This window comes from Hemitrygon akajei, chromosome 7 (assembly GCF_048418815.1).
Source record: "Hemitrygon akajei chromosome 7, sHemAka1.3, whole genome shotgun sequence".
NCBI lineage: Eukaryota > Metazoa > Chordata > Chondrichthyes > Myliobatiformes > Dasyatidae > Hemitrygon > Hemitrygon akajei.
The window spans coordinates 21,264,525-21,286,061 of NC_133130.1; the positions used below are offsets into that span (position 1 = coordinate 21,264,525).

The following is a 21,537-nucleotide window of genomic DNA, read 5'->3' on the forward strand; positions in this document are numbered from 1 at the left end:
AGCATGCAAAGGATATTTCAGCACACTAATGATGTCTGGTAAGATGGTTAAAACAATGAAATAGAAAGATAGAAAACCTACAGCACAATACAGGCCCTTTGGCCCACAATGCTGTGCCAAACATGTACTTACTTTAGAAATTACTTTGGGTTACCCATAATCCTATTTTTCTAAGCTTCATGTACCTATTCAAGAGTCTCTTAAAAGACCTTATTGTATCTGCACCCACCATCGTCGCCGGCAGCCCATTCCACATACACCACACTCTGCGTAAAAAACTTGTCCCTGACATCTCCTCTGCACCTTCTTCCAAGCACCTTAAAACTGTGCCCTCTTGTGTCAGCCATTTCAGCCCTGGGAAAAAACCTGACTATCAACACATCAATGCCTCTCATCATCTTACATACCTCTATCAGGTCACCTCACATCTTCTGTCGCTCAAAGGAGAAAAGACCAAGTCCACTCAACCTGTTCTCATAAGGAATGCTCCCCAATCCAGGCAACATCCTTGTAAACCTCCTCTGCACCCTTTCTATAGTTTCCACATCCTCCCTGTAGTGAGATGACCCGAACTGAACACAGTACCCCAAGTTGGGTCTGACCAGGGTCTTATATAGCTGTAACAGTACCTCCCAGTTCTTGAACTCAATCCCACGGTTGATGAAGGCCAATGCCCCGTATGCCTTCTTAACCACACAGTCAACCTGTGCAGCAGCTTTGAGTGTCCTACGGACTCAGTCCCCAAGATCCCTCTGATCCTCCACACTGCTAAGATACTTAGCGTTAATACTACATTCTGCCATCATATTTGACCTACCAAAATGAACCACCTCACACTTATCTGGATTGAAATCCAACTGCCACTTCTCAGCCCAGTTGTGCATCCTATCAATGTCCAGCTGTAACCTCTGACAGCCCTCCACACGATCTACAACACCCCCAACCTTTGTGTCATTAGAAAACTTACTAACCCATCCCTCCACTTCCTCATTCAGGTCATTTATAAAAATCATGAAGAGAAGGGGTCCCAGAACACATCCCTGAGGCACACCACTGGTCACTGACCTCCATGCAGAATATGACCCGTCCACAACCACTTTTTGCCCTCTGTGGGCAAGCCAGTTTTGGATCCACAAAGCAAGGTCCCCTTGGATCCCATGCTGCCTTACTTTCTCAATAAGCCTTGCATGGGGTACCTTATCAAATGCCTTACTGAAATAAACACCAAACAAGGTTCCAGTCAACTGCCCCCATCACTGTACTGAAGGCAGCTGATTAAATGATATTCTGCCATGAAAATTCATGGCAGTAGGAAAAGTCATTCCCTCCAACTTATGTTGACCAGCTTTTGCCGTGTGGGTTAGCAGAATATTTTTGAATGGTGGAATGACCTCAGACAATGGACACTCCCCCCCCCCCCCCCCCCCACACCCATTAAATGGTTTTACTGGGGAACAATGCTATTCAACTTGGGTTGAATGTAGCCTTGATGTTAAATGTGGTCATTTTTACTGTAACTCTTCACTGATTTTGTCCTGATCTGAACCAAAGACTATCAGAAGACAAAATGTGTAAGGGATTTTTTTTGTGTGGATGGGCCAAGCTTAAGTAATTTTCCACACGGTTAAGCAGAAGATAACACTGAATATTTACTATAGAAATCATAATATCATCATATAGGAGACCATCTGGATATTTGAGACTATTCCACATTTATCAGGATTATAAGTGATCTTACATGGGATGGAAAGTTCCAGATTCTCTACTCTTTGCATAAAGAAACACCCTCTTCTCATTTCAGACCCAAGCAGCCTACCCTTATTCTGAGTTTGGGACTACTTCTAAATTCCTCTCAAAATGCCAGACAAACTCAGCAGGCCAGGCAGTATCTATATAAATGAATGAACAGTTGAGGTTTCGGTCCGAGACTCAGCATCTGCAAAATATTCTGTGTTCTAGACTCCTCTGCCAGGGTCAACATCCTCCTGGCAACTCACCTGTCAATCATTATTAGAACTTTGGCATTGCTTTATTATTACCACAGGTATCAAGATGCAGCGCTAAGTGTGTCTTGATTAAATTATTACTTGAGCTGCATACTTTGAAAGTTCAATGTGATCATGTTTCATTCCTCTAACACTGGAGAATACAGGCCTACTCTTCTCAGTCTCCCATCATGTGGCAAATCTGCCATCCTTGATCGGAACCAATCTTGTAAATTAATCTCGGGGTTGTACACGATGACATGTATGTACTAGAAACATAGAAAACCTATGAGTTGTGCCAAACATGTCCCTACCTTAGAAATTACTAGGCTTATCCACAGCCCTCTATTTTTCTAAGATCCACGTACCTATCCAAAAGTCTCTTAAAAGACCCTATCGTATCTGCCTCTACCACCGTTGCCGGCAGCCCATTCCACGCACTCACCACTCTCTGAATAAAAAACTTACCCCTGACATCTCCTCTGTACCTACTCTCCAACACCTTAAACCTGTGTCCTTTGTGGCAACCATTTCAGCCCTGGGAAAAAGCCTCTGACTATCCACATGATCAATGCCTCTCATCATCTTGTACACCTCTGTCAGGTCACCTCTCATCCTACGCTCCAAGGAGAAAAGGCCGAGTTCACTCAACCTAGTCTCATAAGGCAAGCTCCTTAATCCAGGCAACATCCTTGTAAATCTTCTCTGCATCCTTTCTATGGCTTAGACATCCTTCCTGTAGTGAGGTGACCAGAACTGAGCACAGTACTCCAAGTGGGGTCTGACCAGGGTCCTATATAGCTGCAACATTACCTCTCGGCTCCTAAATTCAATTCCACGATTGAAGAAGGCTGATACACCGTATGCCTTCTTAACCAGAGAGTCAACCTGCACAGCTGCTTGAGAATAAATTTTACTTTGAACTTTGGTCTGCAATTCCTCTGGGCAAGCTTATATTTTTAAGATAAGGAGACCAAACCTGACACATTGCTCTGCATGTGGGCTCAATAGGACCTCGCATAAATGCTGCAGATTTCCTTACCGCAATATTTACACTTCCTCTCAGCATAGTCTTTCAAATTTTCATCCTCAAAGCCTTTAATACTTTAAGCAGAGAAAGATATATTCTTACTAAGCAAGAGTGTAGAAGTTGATAATGCAATCAAATCAGCCATAATTTTAAAAAAGTGGCACAGCAGGCCTAAGATGGAGAGTGGTACTTTTTAAAAATTCTGTATGTAATCTCATAGTCATATAATCTGTTCCTGGCCCAGAACTCATTTTACAATAGATCAGAAGGATTCATATACCAAGTTTACAGTTTGCCCACAAGATCAAAATGAAAAACTATGCGAAGGAAAGAACACTAGCAAATTTATTATATAAACAAATCAATACCTGGAAATTTTTTGTGAGCTTGTATTGATTGGTGTCCCAACAAAAGCATCGGGTACTTCAGAAGTCTTTAGAGTCATATTAACAGAAGGCAGTTCTTTGCACCTAGGACTGAAGTTTAAATGGGTGTAAATAACAAGAATTAACTTAAGCTTTTTTCCCCGTTGAAAATTTACAGATTGATTTTCATTTCTTGTGTAATACACATGCAAGTGCTATTAAATAATGTACTGTAATAAAATAAACAAGGTAGATAGACACACAAGACAGCAAAATTCTGAAAATATCATCAATTATTACTCTAGTGTTCTGTGGAGGTGATGTCTTAAACTCCATTTATTAAATATCCAAGATCTCCTTGTGGCAGTTAAATGGAAAATACAAGCTTGATAGTGAACTAGTCTGAAAGCTCAGATTATCGCCTGCAAAAACACTATTTTCTACAAGCGTAACACTACATCAATTGTACCCAACTGAACAAAAAAATCAGATTATGAAGCTTTCTTACTTAACCATAAACTCAGCCCCTTTGTCTTCTCCTTTAGTAAACAATGAATTGCTTTCAACTCTTTTTCTATTTTAAATCAAAATTTCCATGTGGTTGTTTGTCACAATGCTTCAAAATTAATTGCTCACTGCCATTAATACACCACAGAAATAATGCATTTTCTTGCAGGAGATTTAGATTATAGTCAACTCCTCTTCTTAAACCTTGTAATAAGGTTTGGTTACTTTTAGACTGTTGTGCTTTGGGGCATGAAGTAATATGCTTTCAACACGTACAAAAGCTGGATGAACTCAGCAGGTTGGGCAGCATCCGTTGAAACGAGCAGTCAGGATGCTGCCCGACCTGCTGAGTTCATCCAGCTCTTGTACATGTTGATTTGACCACAGCATCTGCAGTGTACTTTGTGTTAAGTAATATGCTTTATTGTTTGAGGTTTAAGCAAGCCTATAAAATGATGCATTAACTTCCTCACTTCTACAGGATCTGTATTTTGAAATGTCAGAGCTCCCACACAGCAGAAGATGCCTGCAGCCCTACAGCAGCAAGCAAATCACACTATCAGTATCCCAAACATTTGTTCATATTTATGGGTTGTACATAAGTACACTGTTCCTGAACTGGAGGGGATCTACAGCAGGTTTTAAAACTTCTGATTCTTTACTTTAAAAGGGTTCATCTTATTTCTATCTTGAATTGCTGCACGTACAAAACTTTATTTCACTTTTTATAGGCATTGAACCATCATCCAATAAACAAGCTAGTATCTTCCACAAAATCTACAGCTCCCTTTAAAATAGAGGGCTGATGAACAGGTGTTCCCAACCTCTCCCAGTTGGATTCCACATTAACCATTCTATAATTTTTCACTGTATTGGAATCATTATTTTAATGATTTTTTCCATTCTGTTCTATAGATAAGATTAACTCACTTGCTCTCCCACTTTTAACTTACATTGACTTTTGGACAGCCACATATACGACTGAGTGCTGACATATGTAAATATACTACATTTTGCCATTTGCTTTCAGTAAATTGACTTTTCTATTGGTCTAAATTTTAAAAACCGGATGGCATTTTGCTTTTGATACTATCTGTTAGGAATTAGTTATAAAACATTAGTTATAAAACATCTTCAGGAGCCAAAGAAAAGTGGAACAGCTAGTTAATACAAATGAGAATTAGACTTCAAGTAAAACCTGTTAGTGTGTAACCTTGCCCCAGTAATTGGACACCACTATCTTTTAAGAACACAGGACGCCAGTTTCACTGCAAAACAACACTTCAGAGTTGCTTTGGGAACAGATAAGGCAACCGATATTTGATACTTGTGCAACAATACTCTATTTGACAATCCAGTGATATTTCAAGGTCATTAAATCAGTCACAGAGAGTAGGACAGGCTATTTCTATACTACTGTAACCAGGCAGGAAGATAATAAAATGACAGTGAAAATCCTAATGAGATCAGGGAAGGCACTACGTGGTTATCATAGTCATAGAGACATACAGCAGAGGAACAGGCCCTTCAGCCTAAGTGTCTACCAGAACTAGTCTCATTTGGCTGCATTTTTGCCTGTATCCCTCAAATCCTTTCTTATTCCACGTACCACTGAAAATGACGTTTAATGCACAGTTCAGGATGTAACTGATCTGTCTATTAATATACTGGTGTTTCTATATCCAGGGAGATATAGAACAAAATCAACATTAACAAAAATATATTCTAGCTGTCTCGGGTTTGTACTCAGAACTCCTCAGAACAACCAATATTCAAAATTATTCTGACAGTTCGGAAGTGCTTTGATCATAAATATAATTCCGCAAAGTTAGCTATCCATGCTCAAAACATTAATGTAGGTATTAACTATCGAAGCTGCAGTAAATGGCAGTGCTAATTTCGCATTTGAAAAGTTTAAAGCCTCAATATACTGCAGTGCATCAGGTAAGGGAAAGATTATGAGTAGTGGGTAGTCCATAAAACCAACCTCTGTTGAATACATCTACAGCTTCAGTTCCAAGTGGTTTATTAATAGTCACCACACCACTCATACAATACTGTAGAAGTATGGGTATCATATCAAATGAATGTTTGCTTTCTGATTTACAGTCATCTGTAAAAACCGAACCCCTTTCTTACCCATTAAGGGCCTCTATTCATCTTTAGCATTACACACTATTCATTTTTCTTATCTTCTTAGCATAATGCTTATGCATGAATGAACACACAAAAGAAAACAAACCTCAATGAAAGAGTGACAAAGCACACTCGGCAAAATAACTACAGTACCTATTCAAAGGTGAGGGTGTTGCTCCTTGCATATTCTTTAGCCAGACTTCATTAACCTTTGAAAGCACTGAATTGATGAATGTTGCACGAGTGATCACACTTCCAGAAGTAGATCGCCTTGCCACAGTGGATAATGGCTTGGGCCGTGTAACTGAAGCAAGAAAAGCAATAAAAAATGTCAGTGGATATATACTCGTTTTAGATAGACTAGTGGAACAATATGCTGAGCCACCAAAAGGCACCATACAAACTGAAAAAAGTCATGCTCAAATTGTAATATGCATGCAAAATAGCATCTATCCAGTTCTTATCAGGGACATAATCAAGTCTTGTATGTAGCTCAAGAGAACCACAAGGTTGATTCCTGTCAGCATAAAACTAATAACCAATTGATTGCAAACAATAAATTGCAAAATATGAATTATACCACTCTGAAAATGCTGCTGAATGCTGACCCAAGACATAAAGGATACTAAACATCAGAAGAAATGATAAACCCAGTAAAAGTTCCCTCTCTACTTTTCACAGGGATCATTCCCTCCGTGACTGCCTGGTCCACACATCCCTCCCCACAGATCTCCCTCCTGGTACTTAACCTTGCAAGCGTAAGTGCTACATCTGTCCCTACACCTCCTCTCTTACCACCATTCAGGGCCCCAAACAGTCCTTCCAGGTGAGGCAACACTTTACTTGTGAGTCTGTTGGGGTCATCCATTGCATCCGGTGTGGCCTCCTCTACATCGGTGAGACCCCACCCAGATCGGGGGACCGCTTCGTTCAGCACCTCTGCTCTGTCCACCACAACAGACAGGATCTCCTGGTTGCAACCCACTTCGAATCTGCTTCACATACCCATTCGGATATGTCCATACATGGCCTCCTCTACTGCCATGATGAGGCCAAACTCAGGTTGGAGGAGCACCACATCATACCGTCTGGGTAGTCTCCAGCCCCTAGGTATGAACACTGAATTCTCCAATTCCGGTAATTCCCTCCCTCTTCCTTCCACCATCCCACTTTCACTCTGCCTCCTCTTCTAGCTGCCTATCACCTCTCTCATGATTCTGCCTTCTTTTACTACCCATAGTGCTTTCCCCTTACATTCCTTCTTCACCTCTCCTGCCTATCCTCTCCCTGCTTCCCCTCCCCCACCCCTTGATCTTTCCTCTGATTGGTTTTTCACCTGGCATCTTCCACCCTCCCCCCACCCTCCCCTGCCTCCTCCTTTTTCAGACCTCACAAAGGGTCTTGGCCCAAAACGTTGACTGCTCATTTCAATGGATGCTGCCCGACCTGCTGAGTTCATCCAGCTTTTGTGCGTGTTGAGTATTTTCAATTAAACTCATAGTAGTGGTTTAAGGGACACAGAACCAAATTACTTGACAAGCGGTTTGCTATGTGGGGAATACCACGGAGTCGAAGAAAATAAAAATAGACAACAATCATTTAAGGCACAGATCAGTATTTTCTACATTCTCCAGACTTTTTAGGGTATATCACATAAGACACGCTTACAACTAGACACTAGAATACTACAGCACAGTACAAGCCCTTCGGCCCTCGATGTTGTGCCGATCCATATATTCCTTTAAAAAAAAGTACTAAACCCACATTAACCCGTAACCCTCTATTTTTCTTTCATCCATGCGCCTGTCCAAGAAGCTCTTAAATACCCCTAATGTTTTAGTCTCCACCACCATCCCTGGCAAGTCATTCCAGGCACTCACAACCCTCTGTGTAAAAAACTTACCCCTGATGCCTCCCCTGAACTTCCCTCCCTTAACTTTGCACATATGCCTTCTGGTGTTTGCTATTTGTGCCTTGGGAAACAGGTACTGGCTATCCACCCTATCTATGCCTCTCATAATCTTGTAGACCTCTATCAAGTCCCTTCTCATTCTTCTACGCTCCAAAGAGAAAAGTCTCAGCTCTGTTAACCTTGCCTCTTAAGACTTGTTTTCCAATCCAGGCAACATCCTGGTAGATCTCCTCTGCATCCTCTCCATAGCTTCCACATCCTTCCTATAATGAGGTGACCAGAACTGAATACAATACACTAAGTGTGCTCTCACCAAAGATTTGTAGAGTTGCAACTTGACCTCTCTACTCTTGAACTCAATCCCTCTAATAATGAAGCCTAGCATCCCATAGGCCTTCTTAACTATCCTATCAACCTGTGCAGCGACCTTGAGGGATGTATGGATTTGAACCCCAAGGTCTCTCTGTTCATCCACACTCTTACGTAACCATTAACCCTGTACTCAGTCTTCTGGTTTGTCCTTCCAAAATGCATCACCTCACACTTATCCGGATTGAACTCCAACCTGCCATTTTTCTGCCCAACTCTGCATCCTGTCTATATCTTTTTGTAACCTTCGACAACCTACAGCTCCATCCACAACTCCTCCAATCTTCGTGTCATCCGCAAACTTACTCACCCATCCTTCCGCCTCTTCATCCAGGTCATTTATAAAAATATATAAAAACACCCTTCTGCAGATATTTTTAATTTGTGGAAAGATCTTTATGATGTGAATTTACACATTTGGTACAAATTCTTAAATATCAGCTTACCTTCATGCAAAGTTGTTAAATAATGGTAAGGTTTTGCACGCTCAATTGCTAGTTTTCTCTGTACCCTTGGAAGCACTTTTCCATACTGTTCCAGGATGGAATTTCTAGCAGCTGTTCTCTCTCGAATGCGGGGATCATGATCATTCTGATAAAACATTAATATATATTTGTCACTTCCCTTTTCACCCCTCACACCCATGTCTAGTTTACCATACATATGTTCCTCAGTAGTGAACTCTTCCCACTCAACAGAAAAATTCTACCTTATACAAATTAAGATGTACTAAAAAACATGGATCTCTGGTTGTTATAGGCAGGCAAAGTAAAGTTTAAATTAAACTATAAATGTAGATTCACTTGATTATTGTTCAATTTGAGCAAATTTTTCTACCAGTTAATTGAGTTTTCTTGATCTGTCACAGCAGCCATATCTTTGTGCATAAATTTTCAGATTTTTGTCTTTAAGACATCTAGCTCAGTGATATCCAAAGAATATCTTACACATACTTTAAACATTATTAATAATGAATTCTACATATCTTAAACAGTAAAATACCCTTATTTTGAGATGCAAATGACTATAGTGGTGTAGGAGTGTTGAACTAAAGTCTAAATTTGTTACTCTTCTTATAGGTTAACTTTATTTATGCTCATTTATGTTTATGTCTGTAAATTTTCAGCATATTTTCAGTAATTTGTAGTATTGCAGGTCCCCAACTTCTGTCATTTCTTTGTGAGCCTAAGATGTCATGCATCAAGACTCTTTGGTTCACAGATTGTTGAATTCAGAGAAAAATCCCTTCATCTACAGTTTCAACATGTTTGCAGTACCCAAGTCCTTTGTTTCTTGCTTTTTCTCTTTACTAACCCTCTCTCTCTCGTTGTGTTATCTGCTTGGCTGAAACAGGCTGACTCTATCTGACCCAAACTACGATGAAAATCTAATGAAACTGCAGTAGCCTTAAGATTTGCACCTCATTCTTGACTTCTGAAGACCCTTCTGGGCAATATTATCTCTAGATCCAACGGGGGTATGGTTTTGTAGTAGTATAGGATGAGAATTGACATATTATTTTCCAACAATATATATTCACTCTACTTATGACTCATTTTCAGGTCCCATAGCGTCAAAACTGCTGTGATCAATCTGAACATCTCACTTTATGGCAGTCGATTCAATGTCAAATTCTAAAATATCTTACCCAGTAACACAAAAACATGAATAAAGACCAACAATTCTCACATAATCTGTAATGTGAGATCACAGAGATATACAAAGGTTTTCACATTAAATTTTTAAGAAGCTTATTTCCTCTCCACTGCTACCTTATATCATACAATAAACTTTTCACAAATGGAGTTGAAACAATTCTCAGATTTGTGAATCAGTTTATACCCCATTGATAAAATTCAGCTGTCCAATAATTTAAAAAATATCAAATACAGATATGCTTTCAACTCACCAAACTTGTTTTTAGACACTGATTAAGTTGCAAGGCAGGTACATAGTTGGCACGTTGAAGGTGATGCACTAAAAGAAATTCTTGGTTTTGAAGATTTCCACTGTTTTTCAAAAACTTCTCCAAACATTCCTATGAAGAGATGATAAAAAGATGAATTTCTAACTCACTTGGTAGCTTCTTTTTTTAATATTAGAACTTGTGTTGCAAACATTAACCCGGAGTGAGTATCCATCATTTACAAAATGGATGTATTCCTGAAAGACACTGCACTTTCGTTATTTCAATTGTATATATTCCACTGAAGATATAGCAGTGCATTATTTGTTCTACTAGAAAAATGGCATAATAAATCAAAGGCAAGAGTCAATGACATCATAGGAGAATTTCATAAACATTTGCAAATTAAGATTATAAACAAACAATTGCTTAGGCTATTTACAATAATGAGTGTTTCTGTATCATTACAATGGGTACACCCTTGAACTCTTAACACACTGACATGGAGACAGGATGGATCAATTCAACAATGTCTACATCCTAAAGGGTCTTCGTTGGCTGTATATTGCTTTGGCACATCTCTGTCTTTTCTGATGGTTCAGCTGGCAAGGTATTATGTAGGCAAGTACATAAAAGTAATACGACAAACATAATGACCAGGATCATTTACCAGGAGCGTTGCAGATGAAGGGCCCGAAGCATGGTTGAGCATCCCCATCAACTATTCTACAACCTCTTTGACCAACTACCATCAAGGAGGAGGAAACATTAGGACTCGGACTGCTGGACTGAGAACAGATACTTCCCTCAGGCTCTGAGACAAATGAATACCCTGCAACCACCAGGTCTTGTCACTAGGATGGCGAGCTGTTCACTGCTGTTTCCCTGTGCTGCGGACTCCATGCATTTTAAATTATAACTTATTTGTAGTAATATTTTACTTTATGTGCTGTGTGTGATGTTTTGCGGGTGCACTTTGGTCTGGAGGAACACTGTTTTGTTTGGTTGTGTAAATATATATAGTCAGCTGGCAATAAAATTGAACCTGAATCAGAGAGAGCCACCCAACCCTCAAGGCTGCCCCACCATCTAAATTGGTCATGACTGCTCTGTCCCTACTCTCAACTTTCTATTTTGTGTCAGTTTCCCGATCTTTCAAAAATGTATCTACTTCCTCTAAACACTTCTAAAGATGTGATTTCCACAATCGCCTGAGGTTGAGAATTGCAGTGGTTTACCAACCTCTGCTAGAGTCTTTTATAAGCCACCTGATCTTGTGATGACAGCAAAGAAAGAAAGGCTCAGAATTCATCTTCAGTTTATGTATTGTTGAGTTTATTCACTGAGACAGCAGGGATGACATAATAACACATTCAGTCTTACAAGCTACACCATTATTGTTACCAGTAAAAGCCAATCAGTGCCCTAAATACCATCTTGCCCTTTGCCCATGACGCCACTCACTCCACTGTATATTCTTTAAATATACAGTGGATTCTGGTAAATTGGATCATCAGTTAACTGGGGTAACTGCTTTTTTGGGACAGCTCTCAAAGACCAAGAACTAATCAAGAAAATAGCTGGGATTCCCTTCATTTATTTGGGACACTATGCCACTTAATTGGGACAGGATAGTTTTCAGCTAATGCAGTCGCGGGCACTTGCGTGGCCATTAGACCTTACACTATGCTTAGAGCAAACAGTTTGTAAATAGCATCAGTTATGTGCGTTGTGTTCAAAAGGATTTTTGTCACTGATAGTTGATGAGAAATAATCAGTAAGGCAATTCAGAACAGTTCAAGCATTCAGGCTCAGAGTGAAAATGAAACAATTTCACTACTTCAACAAGTTAGAAACTACTAAGAATTAAGATATCGACAATCATCTTGAATGTTACAAGTAAAAGGAAGATTTGGAAGATTCAATCATTGTATGAAGGTAGTCCATTATCTGCACAAGGTGTCCACACTGATTACGTTCCTTTACAGTCAATCAAAAGAAAACACAGCATACACTGAATGAATTCTGTCATCGATAACTATTAGGAAATAATGCAGTTTTACAGCATTGTAGTGGTACTGACAGTGTTCTAATTTGTGCCATATTTTATTTAAATACATAAATTGTTACTCAATTAAACGGTAGTTTGTCTTTCTTATACCTTTTAACTATTTCCATGAAACTTTGGCTAATTGGGACAGCCGCTTGATTGGGCCTCAATGTACTGGTCCCAACGTGTCCCAATTAATTGGAATTCACTGTATTCTGTAACTTAATCTCCAAAACAAGAAATTTCTCCTCACCTCAGTTTCAACTTAGATGCTTCGTTCTTTATATTAAAATTATGACTCCTTCGTTGTGCATATCCTAGCCTGAAGAAAACATTCTCTTCACATGCAACACACACATCTTCCAGCATCTGCAGATAATCCCTTGTTTGTCTCTTCACATGCAGATATCTGGTCTTATAAAATTTTGTAAGTTTTGGATCAGAATCCTCTTATTCATTCATCCATCCATCCTAAGAAGAAGTATGATGAACCTCTGCTCCACTAAGTATCCTCTTTATTAACTAAGGAGTACAAAAAGCCATTGTGGACTTCAGAGGTGATTTCAATGAAGCAAGATATCCATGCTCCTCTCATTATGTCTCATATCAGATGACGTGGGCGATCATGGTCTTAACTATCATTATTCTTGGCAATAAGTTTTTTTGTTTTTTTTTTTAAAACACAGGTGGTTTGCCTTCTTCTGGAGTTGGTATGAATCATGACTTCTATTCCTGACTGTTCTGTCACACAAGAAAAAATTCTGATGCTAGAAAGTGCTTACTAGCTACCAATCTGAGCAAAGGAGCCTGCTACCAAAATTGAGAAGAAAAACTCCACTTCCAAATTGCACCAAGAAACTCATGCCACATTCCAAATCAATCGCTCCTTAATAATTTATGGGCATCTTACCTGTTCAGTCCCAGTAAAAGGCAGTTTAAGTAGCTCTTCCATCAGCCCGTTTTCCTGACACAGCTCATACATGTGCCGCAATAGATCCTCTACATTTATCCTGTTAGCATTTAGTCGAAGTAGATGCCAAGCCTCCACCATAGATCTGAAACGGTTTGAAAATTATAGAACATGAGTAAAATTACAAATGTTTTATATTCTCCTGGACTTTGTTAACTTTTACATAATGGTTTGATTAAATTGGCAACAATTTTTTTCAGAAAGTTTTCTGAAAAAAGGTGAATGGCACAAAAAAACTGACGCAACAATTTGCTTTGGAACACAGGAAAAGGAGCTGTCCATTCAGCACTGTCCACCACCACTTCTGCATTCACTGCCTAATTCCACACACCTGCTTCAAATGCATAATATATTTTCATCTTTAAAAGTTATTAATATCAGTCTTGGAGTGACCTGCCTTTCAAATACCTTTATCCTAAAAAAAAGTTCCAGATTTGCCCTGAGTTGAAAATATGTTCGCTCTTTAACTTCTGAAATATTGTGAGCGGTTTTGTCCCCATACCTATGAAAGGATGTGCTGACTTTGAGAGGGTCCAGAGGAGGTTTACAAGAAAAATCACAAAACAAAAGCATTAATGTGTGAAAATCGTTTGCTGGCTCTAGGCCCATACCTGCTGGAGTTTAGAAAAATGAGGAAATCTCATTGAAATCTACTAAATACTGAAAAGTCTAGATACAGTGGATGTGGAGAGGCCATTTCTAATAAGATCAGAGGGCACAGCCTCAGAATAGAGGGACATCCCTTTAGAACAGGATGACAAAGAATTAACTTAGCCAGAGGGTGGTGAATCTGTGAAATTCATTGCCACTGGTTGTTGTGGAGGCCAAGTCACTGGGTATGTTTGAAGAGGTTCAGTAAAGGCATCAAAGATTACAGGGAGACAGCTGGAGAATGGAATTGAGAAGGAAAATAAATCAGCCATGATCAAAAGGCCGAGCAGGCTCGATGGGCCAAATGGCTTAAACCTGCTCTTATCTTTTAATGACTACTCCAAATGGCTCTACCTCCTTATTGTTCTGGGTTCCTTCCATCATTATCAGTTTCTGTTCGTCAATTAAAAGTTAGAAAGTACAGAGTAGAAACATACAGCTATAATGGTATAGAGAAAGAAAGTGTAACTCCAGTTCAGTTTGATCAGTGGTAGTGAAAATGCATGAATCTGCAAGTGACAATTTCCATCTTTCTTGAGATTGTCATAGCAAAATACTTTTGTAGAAACCAAGGGATGTGACATTTCTCAGTTTTCAGAAGGCCTTCAATAAGATGCCATGCGAGTGATTAACGAAGAAATTACAACACATCCTCTAGGGATGAGAAAAACAGGAATAAAAGGGTCATTCTTGGTTTGGAGATTATTCATAATCTAAATAATTTTTTGAATGAAGCAACTGTATCTAAGATATTTAAGTTTGTTGATGATACAAAGCTAAGTGGCAGTATAGGTTATGAAGAGGATGCAGACAGATTCAGGGCACATTCACACAGGGCACTCGGACAATGACATGACAAATAAATAAAATATGCAAGATCATCTACATTTATGGGAAAAAAATTAAAAACATTTTTAAAAAAGAGACTGATTCAGAGGACACACACACATCACTGAATTTTAATATGCAAGGTGTCAGGTAATCAAGCTAAATGGTATGTTAACCTTCCTTGTTAAATAATACAGGAACAAGAGTAAAGAAGTTTTGCTGCAATTTACAAAGCCCTCATGTGATCAGATCTAGAAAACTAAATTGATTTGGCTTTTCTGCCCATTGAAAAATATACAAATAGTGTAAAATAATCAGAGCTTTCCCATCGTACATGACAAATAACTCTTCTCAGGCTTCCAGCCGGGTACAGGTATCGATTTCTCAAATTTCCAGTAATGGCCCCCCCCCCACCCCCACACCTTCACCATTCCCTATCCCCCTTTCCCCCTCTCACCTCATCTCCTTGCCTGCCAATCACCTCCCTCTGGTGCTCCTCCCCCTTCTTTCTTCCATGGCCTTCTGTCCTCTTTCATTAGATTCCCCCTTTTCTTTCTCCAATCAACTTCCTAACTCTTTACTTCACCCCTCTCCTGATTTCACCTATCGCCTTGTGTTTCTCCCTCCCCTCCCCCCCTTCAACTCCGACACCTCGTCTTTATCTCTCCAGTCTTGCTGAAAATTCTCACACCAAGACGTCGACTGTACTCTTTTCCATAGATGTTGCCTGGCCTGATGAGCTTTGTGTGTGTGGCTTGAAGTTCCAGTATCTGCAGATTTTCTTGTTTGTATCGGTCTTAATTGATGTTTTGATGACAAACTATCAACGCCATCCCTTATAAAGATGGCAGCGTTTGTCATCAAAAAATTGGTTAAATCGAAACTTGTACCCAGCTGGAAGCCCAAAAAGCTTATTTGTCATACAAACAGTCATTTACCAGAATGAATAAACAGCTGGTTAGTTGGGCTGATCTTACAAGGAGAACTTAAACCAACCACACCTGCATCTGATAGAGTTAAGAAGAATGACAGGCAAGTTCATTGAAATGTGCAAAGCATTTAAGGGGCTTGGGAGAATAAATACAGGCGGCATTGCTCTGACTTTCAAATCTAGAACTAGGGGTCATGGTCCCAGAATAAGGGATTGGTCAGAACAGTCAAGGTGAAGTTGGAAAATTGTCTAGGTATGTTGTATTCTGCAGAAGTCAGAACAACTTCACTTAGGGAAATTTTTGCCCAATTATGTTACTCCTTAATGATAAGAGCAATGAAACCTATTAAGCGGCACCTTCTCTTCAATAATAACTGTTGTCCAGCTTGGGGTTCACAGGACCACTCAGCTCCTAATCACAATCTTCATCCACACGACGACCAAACAGCAAAATTTCAGAGGTGTTATTAAAAGTAACACCTTGACCACATTTGATAAAACTGATACTAATAGGCACTCAGGTACCTTGCACAAGTGATGGGCGGCTGTGAAAGATCAATAATCCCAGCATCTACATCTCTCAAGCAATTCAACATCATCCAAGACAAAGCAGCTTGATCGATTAACATTCCATTACATTTGGCACAATGTTGGCACAACATTGAAGGCCAAAAGGCCTGTAATGTGCTGAGAATTTCTATGTTCTATTACATTCAAACATTCACCCAGACCACCAATGTTACCAAGGGTGCAAAGTAGTTTTAATATAAGTTTATAAAAGGAACTAGTTACTTTAGCCACACCTTCCAAACTTGCAAATTTTAATCAACAAGGGCAAGATCAGCAGATGCATGGGAATACTCTGCAAGTGGCACAGCAGCGAGTTGCAAATATATTGCTGGTATATATTCAGCACTTGTTCTAAATCTATTACTCTCTTCATCAGAGGGAATGCAGTAGTTCAAGCTGGGAGGTTCATTAATTTCTTCAAGAATCAGCAATAAATGCGGAAGACCCCAAAAATGAATCAGAAATTAAACCCTTCATCCAAGGGTTGTGAATTTTTAGAGCTCTCTGTCTAAGGTCTCTGGAATCTCAGTCACCAAGTACATTCAGACGATAGATTTTTATATGTTAAAAAAAAAATCGAAGGAAATCGATGTTAAGTTTGGGGAAGCAGACCTGTAAGCGAAAGATCAGTCTTAATATTAATGAATGGTGGAGCATTTAAGAGGGGCCAAACTGTTAAAACTGGTTCATTCAAGATAGAAAGCCTAACCTAATTTTGGCTGCTGTTTCGATTGTCTGCTTTTAAAAACGTCTGCTGAAGCAAAATACTTAAAACTACAGATAACAAAACACTGGAAGTGTTTGACAAAAGCAGCTCCTGAAAGTTACTCAGAGAAAATTGATAATCATGGAGTAATTCTTTTGAAATAGGTAGGTTCAGTTGTATGATTTGTAAATAAAATAACTCATGGAGCTTAATAGCCTTCAGAAAGGAAGAGGATGTCCGGAACAAAAGGAAAGATTGCAAGACACTTGAGACAGTCTTGTGCAAGAGCAAAGAATAAAAGCAGAGAAATAAACACGATATAAGAAGTGCTGTAACAGAGCAGTGAAAGCAAATTATATAAAAGGAACAGAAGCGGATAGTGCAATATTAAATTCTCAACAGAAGAAAGCTCAGTTGCTGGAGATCCCAAAATTGGTAATCAATGATCCAGTTAGATCAGTGTATAAACAGTATTCTTCTATTGCTTTACAATTCAAATGTGAATTAGAACCTGAGGTAAGGAGAAATTACATCTGTCACAAGACTGAGGTTTTTCTCCCTGCCTTTCCTCCTGAGTAAAACCCAATGAAGTACAGAAACGTTGTTGTCAAAATTGCTAATAGAGCAACCGCACATACAAGTAAATCTATAACCAGTAAATTAATTGCCAGTGCAAATAATGAGTTAATAAACTGTTGTTAATCCAGTTACCTGTTAAACATCAAGACAGTGAGGTGAAGTTTAACCTCACTGCTACTAGACATTGAAGGTTTCATTGCCTGAATGTATCGAAGAGCCTTCCTGTACTCTCCTTGGCACATCAAGGCCTGTATGATCCGAACATGCTGCCATGAAGATAGTGATCTGCTGGTAGCTGGATGCAAAATACGATCCAAAGCATTCTTAGAAAATAAGGAATACAAAGAGAAAATCAAGATGTAATATTTTCCAGCTGAAGATCACAACCACAATATTGAGTTTAGGCTCATCAGCCCTAAAACTAATGATTTTTCTGATTGTCCCTGCTCAGCAATATACTAGAAACAAATTTGTTCCACCTAACATACCTTACATTTAAGCTTCAAACAAGTACCGGTATATACTTAGATAGCTGTGTTACAGGCTGGTTAAAGTAGTGCATTGCTGAGGGACAAGTGCACAGGAGACATTATGTACAAGATTACTGGCAAGTTCCAAAATCCTGGTGTTGAATATGAGCTGTCATCTTGGCTTGGACAGACCACGGTTTAAGATTTAACAGGGCAATATGAAGCTATTTTCTGTAGGTAGCACTATACTGCACTTGGCTCAGTTATCAAAAATCACAGTCCTTCCATAAAAACCTTCCACAAGATCCAATTATCAACTTGGAGAACCCCATTTGTTTTACGAATCACCCCAACTTTAATGCAATTCCTTTTCACTTTATTATTAAATACAATGCAATCCCAGTTACTTGACTTAACACAATCATCAGACTACGGATACAAAAAATAATGGAAGTACTTAACAAGTCTGACAGTATTGATGCGAGAAGAGAAAAGCCAATACTTCAAGTTTATGATCAACTACATGAAAGGGTATCACCCCAAACACTGACTCTTACAGCAGATGCTGTCTAACAGCACAAGAACTGCCTTCAGCATCCCAAGTAAACTCTGATCCATTAACCACTCATATACATTGATCCTACATTAAATTTATTTTTGCTTTTTTTTCCCCCACACTATTCTCTTGGTGAGTATTTTCATTTTCCTTGTCCAATACTTTTCTCAATTCAAACATAAGCTATCAAATGGTTTGACATAGAGACCATGATGCACTACACAACTGGATATAATTTGTTGAATACTCACACAATAGCTTCCTTGTTTAAGTACAGAGGGCCGTTACCTTCCATATTGCTCCAAGCAAACATTCTACAGAGTACCCGATTCTGGCCAGTAGATACGTAGTTTTGGACCACTTAATTTTGTTTCTAATAATCCTTATTCTCACTTAAATCCATAAATTTTAAGGCTGTGGTGGAGTAGCAGATTCCTCCACAATCACCACTGACTCCTGAAAGCTCTCTAGTTCTCAGCAGCATGGCTGTGGGCTATGGCAAAGCCTCTCATTTTGTATACAGCATTGCACTGAGCTAGAAAAAAACCCATGGCATCAGATAAATTTAACCAATTACCAAGGTCATCAGTTCTGCTGAAGGGTCTCGGCCTGAAACATCAACTGTACACTTTTCCATTGATGCTGCCTGGCCTGCTAAGTTCCTCCAGCATTTTACATGTGTTGATGGCAAACCCTTATCAGTAGTTTCTGGACTTCAAGGTTTTTGTATGCATTCGCAAGAACGCTACTGCCACAGGCACCAGAATAGAAAAATGCTGGTACTTACACACAAAACATGGCCGTTATTTATTTTTACTCCAGATCTTTGTCTCATCTTCAAATATCCAGCATGCATCCACATCAACAATTTTAAAAAATGTCACTGTCATTAATGGACTGTGCAAGGCTTGAATTGATCTTTATTTGTCACATAAACAAAGTGAAATTAAATAAAGTCAAATCAAATCAGTAAAGATTGTGCTGGGCAGCCCCCAAGTATCGCTATACTTCAGGTGCCAACAGAATATGCCCACAACCTACTAACCCTAACCAAAACAATACACAATCTTTGGAATGTGGGAGGAAGCCAAAGCACCCAGAAGAAACCAGCACGGTCACAGGGTGAACACACGAACTCCCTACAGCAATGGAATTGAACTCCAAACTCCATGGCACCCCAAGCTGTAAGAGCATTGTGCTAACTGCTATGTTACTGTGTTGGTTTTTTTTATTGTTCTCTATATGATTTAAATTCTAACTTGTTCTTGCATCACATTGTCTTCATTTCAAAATGTCGAATTGCTAAACACAGATTTCAAATGAAAGAAATAAGTTCATACTTCACTCAGATTACATAGTTCAACACCCATCAGCAGATGTTCAATTGTTAGTTATTAGGGAACTTTAGAAAGATATATTTATTTAAAAATTATATAAGGTAATTTACAGATTTTTATGAGCCCATCTATACAATGGTTAGTATAGAAGGCTTATAAAAGACTATAAATTACATTACGTAATTTGAAAATAAAATAATCCCATTTAGCCCTCTAATAATTTCAAGAAAAGAGAATGTGCCTCAATTGGGTGCAAGACAGAATTTATTCCTAGTGTGACTTACCTCATGATCATTGTGATCCAGAAGCCAAAAACCTTGGATGAGGTTCACCAGACCCACAGGTATCGCAAAAGCAGGTGGGAAGGACTCAATGGAAGACTCGTTCTTGTTAGGAACAGATGAGAGAACATCCAACAGAAGGTAAATAGCCTTAAAATTAGGAGGTCAAGGTTGCAAAACTCTACACAATGACACATAACCATTTACTCTGATAATTAAGATCACAACAGATGGCCAGATGTACATTCATATTAATTAATCATCTGATGAACAAATTTCAATAGATAACTCCACAAAGAATATGGTGCACTCATGATATTAGCCTCATGCAACATTTTCTTCAGACAGTCATAAAGTCCACATTCATGAGTTAAAGTCTATGCACCAGCAAACAAAAAAAGCACCAAGGTTATCATCAGAGTGCAAAGGAAGCCTATTAGAATGAATCTGGGATGAAAGGGTTAATATATGAGGAGGATTTGATGGTTCTTGTCCTGTAATCACTGGAGTTTAGAAGAATGTGGGGGGGGGGGGGGGGGCGGCGTGGATCTCATTGAAACCTATTGAATATCGAAAGCTCTAGATAGAGTGGATGTAGAGAGGATGTTTCTGATAGTGAGGGAGTATAGGACTAGAGTAGTGGTCACCAACCTGGTTAAGCCCAAGATCTCCTACCTCGGCCGCAGTGAAAGGCAAGATCGACCTACTAGATCGTTTAGAGAAAAAAAACAGCTCAGATTGTATTTCCAACCTGAGGCCCTTTATTTGGGCTAATTGTATTTTAATTACATAAAATGCTTTTGTCAAACTATTCAAATTAATTTAACCAAGAAAACACTGTAACTAGCATATCAAACAGGCCATAGCGGATTCGAGCTCATCCAATAACTCCTTGAATAAGCGGCGCTGAAGCACTTTTGCTCGAATCAAGTTTATCAGTTCGACCACTAGTGTCATTACATGAGAAAAGTCCATGACCTTCCCAGCCAAGGCCTGCTGATGAATCACACAGTGATAATCCAGGAAGTCAGGAAAATCAGGGTCATTACAGCACAGTGCTATAAAACCAACGCACACACTGCGCATTGCTGTGACCCCATCAGTAGCAATTGCCACCAGATTATGAATGGGGATGTCATTTTCACACATTTTTTAAAAAACTCATTGTAAATATCCTCACCTCTTGTTCTCTCCTTTAAGTGCAAAAGAGTGAGGAATTCCTCCTTTTTTGTAAGATCCCTGAAAGTCATTCTGACAAATACAACAAGCTGAGCTGTTTGCATTACATCCAGGGATTCATCAAACTGTCGTGAAAAATATTCACAGAGTGACAAGTGCTTTAACACTTGTCGATCCACGTCCTCTGAGCAGCATGTTTGCTGGGCCTTCAACCCCGAT

General features: G+C 39.2%; 1 protein-coding gene across 2 annotated transcripts in view; it reads right to left on the reverse strand.

The window, feature by feature from the left end:
* Positions 1-21,537, reverse strand: part of ahctf1 (AT hook containing transcription factor 1) — a 112,588-nt gene that overhangs the window by 23,839 nt on the left and 67,212 nt on the right. For both annotated transcript variants that reach the window (XM_073050468.1, XM_073050469.1), the window contains 7 exons: positions 20,143-20,289; positions 17,628-17,818; positions 13,171-13,315; positions 10,214-10,342; positions 8,751-8,895; positions 6,177-6,327; positions 3,384-3,491 (listed from right to left, as the gene is read on the reverse strand). In XM_073050468.1, the coding sequence (XP_072906569.1) occupies positions 3,384-3,491; positions 6,177-6,327; positions 8,751-8,895; positions 10,214-10,342; positions 13,171-13,315; positions 17,628-17,818; positions 20,143-20,289 (1,016 nt within the window). The remainder of the gene's footprint in view (positions 1-3,383; positions 3,492-6,176; positions 6,328-8,750; positions 8,896-10,213; positions 10,343-13,170; positions 13,316-17,627; positions 17,819-20,142; positions 20,290-21,537) is intronic.